Source organism: Oncorhynchus tshawytscha, linkage group LG15, assembly GCF_018296145.1.
Source record: "Oncorhynchus tshawytscha isolate Ot180627B linkage group LG15, Otsh_v2.0, whole genome shotgun sequence".
NCBI classification, from domain to species: domain Eukaryota; kingdom Metazoa; phylum Chordata; class Actinopteri; order Salmoniformes; family Salmonidae; genus Oncorhynchus; species Oncorhynchus tshawytscha.
This window is the reverse complement of record NC_056443.1, coordinates 2,116,212-2,124,384: the sequence shown is the minus strand read 5'-3', so window position 1 is coordinate 2,124,384 and position 8,173 is coordinate 2,116,212. Positions and strand designations below refer to the sequence as shown.

Genomic DNA, 8,173 nt, shown 5'->3' with positions numbered 1-8,173 from the left:
TGTCTTAATAATGTCCATGTCACATATAGTATTATACAGTATATTGAGGTTGATGTTTTTTCGAAGTTGAACTTGAACAGAAGTTGAACATGTTTGTGTAGGGAAGTAGGCCTACCAAGCAATGAAAAAATATTCAAACAATCACGTGCAATATTTCTAGCTAAAGATTGCTATTTCAATGTGAGTATTTTTGGCGTGATGTGACGTATTTGTGTGATATCTTGTGAATCTGCAACGCGCCCAAACACTGACCGTCGTTCCACGTCATTTGAAAGCGACTTTTCTCTCCGAAACAATATGGCTGCGCCCTGCGTCGATTGATAGTCTCAGGGAGTGTATAATATGAGTACCGTAAACTTATAAAAACTTACGAACCGCTTCAGTGGACACCAAATTTAGGGATTGCATGTGGAAATATTATGCACATTAAGGTTGTCGTCCTGCGAAAAGGTGTATCAGTCAACATGAGAGGCGCTACTCTCCTCAATATGAGGACATCTTCAATAACGGAGCTTAGGTCATTTCCCTTCTTGTGCAGGAAAGTGTCAAACAACCCCTATCAGCATGGCTCACAGAACGGGACACAAACATCACCCGAGACCAAAGACCAACTCATTGAGAATGAGCTCACGGAGGAAGAGCAACGGAGACCCAAAAGGAAACCGAGCGAGAGTTCTGTGCTGCTCTTCCCCGGGCAGGGGAGTCAGGTCGTGGGTATGGGTCGCGGGCTTCTGAAATACAGAAACGTCAAGGACATGTTTGCCGTCGCGCAGAAGATACTGGGCTACGACTTGCTGTCTATGTGCCTAGATGGACCAGAGGAGGAATTGATGAAGACAGTCCACTGTCAGCCCGCCGTGTTTGTCACATCACTGGCAGCTGTGGAGAGGCTGAACCACGAAAACCCAGCGGTAAGCCACACTGTAGTTGCCATGTCTGTAGCCGCTTATGCGCCGATGCTGTGTGAGTTGCATCTTATTTAAATAGTTACAAGTGTGCATTTAATGGCAAAGTATACATGAAATACGTTTAACTATACAGCCTAAGACACCCTGATGTTTTATACTAATGATATTATTTTTATTTCTCCACAAACAAAACTCATCGCACATCTTGTCATCCATCATATGCGACCTCATCCATCTCAAGGCCATTGAGAATTGTGTGGCTGCTGCAGGATTTAGTGTGGGAGAGTTTGCAGCCCTTGTGTTTTCTGGTGCCATGGATTTCACAGAAGGTGAGCCTCAACAGTCTATCCAATGCTGTGCTATACTTAATTATGAACGGATGGTAAATAATTCTAAGTCGCCATATTTTTTTGTTGTCTCTTTCATCCTACAGCCCTGTATGCGGTGAAGGTGCGGGCAGAGGCCATGCAGAAAGCGTCAGAGCTGATCCCTAGCGGCATGCTGTCGGTAATGGGACGGCCCCAGGCTAAGTACAAATATGCCTGTTTGCAAGCCAGGGAGCACTGCCTTAGCCTGGGCATCAAGGAGCCCGTCTGCAGCGTGGCCAACTACCTTTTCCCCGACGGGAGAGTCATCGCTGGCCACAAAGAGGTAGTGGATGGATGGGGAGTCATTATTCTTTGAAGTTGGGTCACAACATCCTGGATTTACGTACCTCACATGTATTTGAGATCAGAGTCAAGCAGGCAATAGGCCTACTTCTCAGATATACCTAAATGGGTTAGGGGAAGGGGCTAGGGGTGGAATTGACATTGGGAATGAGTCAGACACTTCCTCCTGTCCTCCCTCAGGCACTGGACTTCCTACAACAGAACTCGAGGAAACTTCACTTCCTGCGTACGCGGCCGCTCCCGGTGAGTGGGGCTTTCCACACGGCGCTGATGGAGTCTGCCACCGAGCCCCTGAGAGATGTCCTCAGACAGGTGGAGGTACGGAACTTCATCAATCAGTCAATAATATATTTTCAATTTCCAGTTGGTCAATGTACTGTGCAGCCAGGACGTTACAATACACAGCATACGTCAAGTATAGAATATCTCCAGTTGTTGGTTGAAGTATGGTGGAGTTTACAAGATTTGATTCCTAACATGGGCCACAGACAGATTGTCAATTGTATAAGTCTGTTTAAAAACATTTACAGTTTCCCTCCATAAATGCCAAAATAAATGTAAAGGAGTGGAAAAATCCTTTACCAAACCCGTCTCTCTACCCATCCCAACTTAGGTACGTCGGCCCGAGATCAACGTGTACTCCAACGTGGACGCCAAGCGCTACATGCATGAGGGCCACGTGCGCAGGCAGCTGGCCAAGCAGCTGGTGTCGCCTGTGAAGTGGGAGCAGACCCTCCACGAGGTGTTCGAGAGGACCCAGGGTCAGAGCTTCCCCCACACCTACGAGGTGGGCCCCGGGAAGCAGCTGGGGGCCACGCTGCAGAAGTGCAACATGAAGGCCTACAAGAGCTACACACATGTGGACGTCACCACCCACGATGACTGAGAGGATTATGGTCTGAGGAGTAAGACCGGACTCATGGATTTGTGGAGAGACTCGTATCAATACAGTACAGTCTACATACTGTACAGTATACACCCATTGACAATCACCCATGTCGTGTCTTTAGCATCATTAAAGTGAAGACTAATTTTATCAAATCAATTCTCTGTAATTATTATGTGATTAAACTAATCATGTAAATGTAACTAACTAGGAAGTCAGGGCACCAAGGAAAATCTACAGATTAAAGTTATAATTTTCCTAATAACTTTTCAGATATTTTAATATCTGATCAATTCGTTTTTTAATGAATCATTCTTTACCTCACGTTAGTCTCATTCCGAACGTCGTAAATCGTTGGTTATCTGCACAACCCCAGCCTTTACTATCAATCATCCATACATCAATTGTCTTAATCATTTATTTACGAACTAAATCACAAATGCATAAAAGAGTAGATACGGTTATAAGGAAATGATAGGGGATGTGCCCTAGTGGGCTAAACCGGTATGACGGCTTGGTAGACAAATTAGGAAGTGGGTGTGGCTGAGAAGGCCGGGAAAGACAGACACTACACAGTTGATAATTATAATAATTGAAATGCTAATCCTTTGCACACGAACGCTCACTTAATTGCAATCAATATATATATATTTACGGTCAGTGTGTCGTCATAATCTCTGTTGGAATCGTCCGTCTCAAACCTTAGCCCTCTAAGGTAATCGAGGTACGCTTTGTCTGAAGTGGGCTTCTCTAGGTGGGGTTTTTATTCGGAACAGCAGAAAAGGCTGTCCTATGACGCCAGATCACCGTCTGTGCTCATGGGGCGGGCCAATGACTTAACTTGAAAGGGAATTGGATTCTCTTTCATTAAACATTTTAAAATCACATTACATCATTTCACATAGTTTCATCTTTACACAATAATTAGATGCAAATCATAATGGAGACTCTTGTATAAACAGAGTTATGGTAATGTGGCTGTATTGTCTCTCAATGAGATCCGGTTACACATTCTCCAAAACATGGATATTGTTTAGTTCTCAAATTCTGTGAGGTAGAAGTTCTACTGTGAACCTTTCTCTCTCTATACTGCATGAGGGAGAGAGGCTCCTCCAGGAATATACATCTGAGATAAGAGTCTGGGTGTAGGGGGAAGAGAGAGGTGGTGAGAGAGAGTTGGTGCTTGCTATATCCGAAGAGGGCCACGTCATGACACCCAAAATGAGTAAATCAGTACTAAAGACAGACACACATACATTACCTACAGTATACTTCCTTCAATGTGACAGAAATGACTTTGTCCATATGAACTCATTCAAGTGACCTTGCACCAATAAATAAATACCTGGTATTTATGAGAGTCAAGTCAGTTTGGTTTTCTCAAGTTTAATTTTTTCCTCAAGTCATTAAAAAATATTTTTACAGCTTCCATTTAATGGTGTGATAAGCTACATAAGATAGTTGTGGCAATTAAATGTCTAACCAGTAACAGGCCCAATCTTCATAGAAAATACTGCAGACCAGCAACAGTCTTTAAAACATGCATAAGTTGATAAGACTATAAAAACCGTGATCCAGCACAATCAATCAAAAACACACACTGCATTTATTTTTTCTTAAATTAAAGTCTATAGTAAAAATTGTTTAAAAATCTCACTCAATTAGGAAATTGTCCAACACAGAACATTGTAGCTAGAAGTCCAGCTCAAGGCCCCCTCAGTGCAACGGTTAGCCTTTCTACTCCTTCCACAATGCAGTGCAAATGGTTGCCGTGGCTACCAGTGCCACAGTGGCAAGCGTCGCTTTGGCCCAACCAGGGTAGTTAGGAGGTTCAATACTGGAAACCTGTGTAGGGGCAAGGAACAACACACGAGTAGTAGTAAGAGACTTATTCCCAATCCCAAATCTACCCTTAGCCCCTACCCCCAATGCACATGAGGAAAAGTATATACTGTAGGTATAGGAAGTGTGCTAGTGGCTCTTACCCAGGCTTCCCAAGCCTCTGCTCTCTGTGTAGCCTGCCTGTGGACAGAGGAGACCAACCAGGCTTTGGCCACGCCGGGCAAACTCTTCACTCCCCAAAGCTGTCCTTGTATCCCCCTGATAATGAGTTACATGAGATCTTTGTTAACCATATTATCTTCATTAATTGCATGTTAAATATTTCTTATGTGCAAAATAAGCACTGATTTACTAGTTGTTTGGCACAATACATCCTGGTCTTTGAGCCCTCTCACCTGTAGATGCTTCTAGTCAGGGCATGGGCAGGACTTGTCACATGGAGAGTTTGTGGCACAGGCCACTGATTTGGGAGTCTCTCTGCCCATTCACGGTCCAGCCTGTCACCCATCTCTGCCAGCTGACGACCTGTAGCCCGGGCAGCCCTGGCATGGATCCTAAAGGACGGAAGGACGGAAATGATGTTCACAAAACATTAGAAATGCGTTCTTTATTCCTTGAGGTAATCAGTGATTGGGTAGCAACAAAGTGTCCAGTTTCAACCATTTTGCTTTCACCCATCATCTCAAATTAGTGACTACTTCAATGGAGGAAAAAACAAGGGTTTGAATACCTCCTTTGAATGTCTATATGACATAAGAGATAACATCAGCTAAATGTGTATGTGACCAATAAAATTGGATTTGACAAGAGTTTGAGTGAAATGTAACAATTTCTTATCTCATATCGTCTGTGTAAACTGATCAAGAGGTCAGGACAGGGGTGACGTAGCCTCTACCTGAGATTCACATCAGACAGGGTGACGTTGTCCACCTCACTAGGTCCAGCCCTGAGGGAAATGGCACGGCGTCGCTCTCTTCTGTGCTCCACCATTTTGTTTTCTGATAAAGAAAATAGTTTGCCACACACATGTTATGAGTTTCAGGTGTCACACATAAATCATGTGGAAGCCATGTCAGGACAACAGTTTTGTGTATGTGTGTGCTAACAGGTGAGTCAGTGCACCTAGCTGTGTGTGTGACTATGGTCATAATAAATGTAACGCCCATAATTATCTACCTGTGTAAATATTGAGTCATGTGATCAGAAGTGTGTTGCCGGGGAGATTATTCAGGTCAGTGGACAGAAACTTTCGTCATCCTGAAAAGATGTCATCTTCAGGATTCACTGCACAGGATGGGCTCAGTGAGGTTTCAAGATACAGTGTGTGTGTGTGTGTGTGTGTGCGATAAAGAAAATAAACACACGTATGTGTGTGTGTGACCTACATTAATGCATGTCATGTCAGTTTTTACTAGGCATCTCGATGTGAAACACAAGAGAGTTTAGTGTTGAACACACCCCTGGCTCGGCTCACCTGTCCCGAAGCTGTTCTGTCCCTCTCTTTACCTGTCCCGAAGCTGTTCTGTCCCTCTCTTCAGCTGTCCCGAAGCTGTTCTGTCCCTCTCTTCACCTGTCCCGAAGCTGTTCTCTCCCTCTGCTCACCTGTTCTGTCCCTCTGCTCACCTGTCCCAAAGCTGTTCTGTCCCTCTGCTCACCTGTCCCTAAGCTGTTCTGTCCCTCTGCTCACCTGTTCTGTCCCTCTGCTCTCCTGTCCCAAAGCTGTTCTGTCCCTCTGCTCGCCTGTCCCTAAGCTGTTCTGTCCCTCTGCTCACCTGTCCCAAAGCTGTTCTGTCCCTCTGCTCACCTGTCCCAAAGCTGTTCTGTCCCTCTGCTCACCTGTCCCTAAGCTGTTCTGTCCCTCTGCACATCTGTCTCTAAGCTGTTCTGTCCCTCTGCTCACCTGTCCCTAAGCTGTTCTGTCCCTCTGCTCACCTGTTCTGTCCCTCTGCTCTCCTGTCCCAAAGCTGTTCTGTCCCTCTGCTCGCCTGTCCCTAAGCTGTTCTGTCCCTCTGCTAACCTGTCCCAAAGCTGTTCTGTCCCTCTGCTAACCTGTCCCAAAGCTGTTCTGTCCCTCTGCTCACCTGTCCCTAAGCTGTTCTGTCCCTCTGCACATCTGTCCCTAAGCTGTTCTGTCCCTCTGCTCACCTGTCCCTAAGCTGTTCTGTCCCTCTGCTCACCTGTCCCTAAGCTGTTCTCTCCCTCTGCTCACCTGTCCCTAAGCTGTTCTGTCCCTCTGTCCACCTGTCCCTCTGCTCACCTGTCCCTAAGCTGTTCTGTCCCTCTGCTCACCTGTCACTAAGCTGTTCTGTCCCTCTGCTCACCTGTCCCTAAGCTGTTCTGTCCTTCTGCTAACCTGTCCCTAAGCTGTTCTCTCCCTCTGCTCACCTGTCCCTAAGCTGTTCTGTCCCTCTGTCCACCTGTCCCTCTGCTTACCTGTCCCTAAGCTGTTCTGTACCTCTGCTCACCTGTCCCTAAGCTGTTCTGTCCTTCTGCTCACCTGTCCCTAAGCTGTTCTGTCCCTCTGCTCACCTGTCCCTAAGCTGTTCTGTCCCTCTGCTCACCTGTCCCTAAGCTGTGCTGTCCCTCTGCTCACCTGTCCCTAAGCTGTTCTGTCCCTCTGCCCACCTATCCCTAAGCTGTTCTGTCCCTCTGCTCACCTGTCCCTAAGCTGTGCTGTCCCTCTGCTCACCTGTCCCTAAGCTGTTCTGTCCCTCTGCCCACCTATCCCTAAGCTGTTCTGTCCCTCTGCTCACCTGTCCCTAGCTGTTCTGTCTCTCTGCTCACATTCTGTCTCTCTGCTCACGTTCTGTCTCTCTGCTCACGTGCTGTTGGAGAGGTAGTCGTAATGCAAATGGTGGATTTACATTACTCAAATCAACCAAACGGCTACCATCGCAAAACAATTGCTTCCTTGTTTTGTCATCTTAAAATATACATTTGATTTTGTAATGTTACATAATGTCTTTACAAATGTAATGTCTCAAGCCAATCCAATGAAAGGATGGATTTGTCATTAGTCTTGAGTTTATGGAATTTGAGTTTATTTTATTTTTTACAGGGACAGTACACATTAATCAACGTTTCAGTAAAAGTTTCAGTTTTAGCCAGCCGGCTAATTTTCAACCGCAGTCCCTGGGCAGGTTATTAAAAACAATTACAATATAGACAATCATTGAACAGTGAGCACACGCAGAGCAACATAGGACAAGCAAGACATAGCATACAGACAGAGTAACATAGAACAAAAAGCAGCAAGACAAAATTCATAAAAGCAACAAAGTGTTTCCATACCTCACAAGCTACAGACAACAGACAACATGGAGAGCGGCAACATAATTGGCAAATAAAAATAAATACAATATAAAATATAGGTAATAAAGATACTATGAATTATTTAACTGTTAAATGAATAATAGTATTAATGCTAATAACATCATATATTCCTTAGCTCTACAGCATGATCAAATCATAACAATTAGGGGAAAATATTATTTGTGGATAGTAATGTTTGATAGGGGTTTGTCAAGACAAGGTGATGTCATCCTCTTCACCAAACAAACTGAAGGTCGATTTGAAGTTCACACGAAGCAAGAAAGACAGTATCATTTTCCCTATTTGAATGTAAAATATTTAAACAATGATAATGATCCTATCATTATTCATATTTTGTCATCGAGTTTCACATCTATGGAAGAGCAGTACTGCAGTCAATATCTGTCGACGCAATGTTCCTTGTCTGACGACAAAGGAACAGGTGCATTGTAGAATAACAAAAATGTCAAACGTACCTATTTTGTAGATTAAAGTAGACGCCGCCCTGTAACGCAAATAATATGGGCATTATAGAACAATATCCTAAATATACA

The 8,173-nt window shown here is 44.5% G+C and overlaps 1 protein-coding gene across 1 annotated transcript; it reads left to right on the top strand.

Moving 5' to 3' along the window:
• The first annotated feature begins 229 nt into the window (after positions 1-229).
• On the top strand, positions 230-2,620 carry LOC112267812 (malonyl-CoA-acyl carrier protein transacylase, mitochondrial). The gene is made up of 5 exons (XM_024445949.2): positions 230-911; positions 1,150-1,237; positions 1,342-1,559; positions 1,760-1,897; positions 2,193-2,620. Exons 1-5 carry the CDS (start codon positions 420-422, stop codon positions 2,463-2,465), a joined length of 1,209 nt encoding a protein of 402 aa, XP_024301717.1. The 5' UTR covers positions 230-419; the 3' UTR covers positions 2,466-2,620.
• The last annotated feature ends 5,553 nt before the right edge of the window (positions 2,621-8,173 follow it).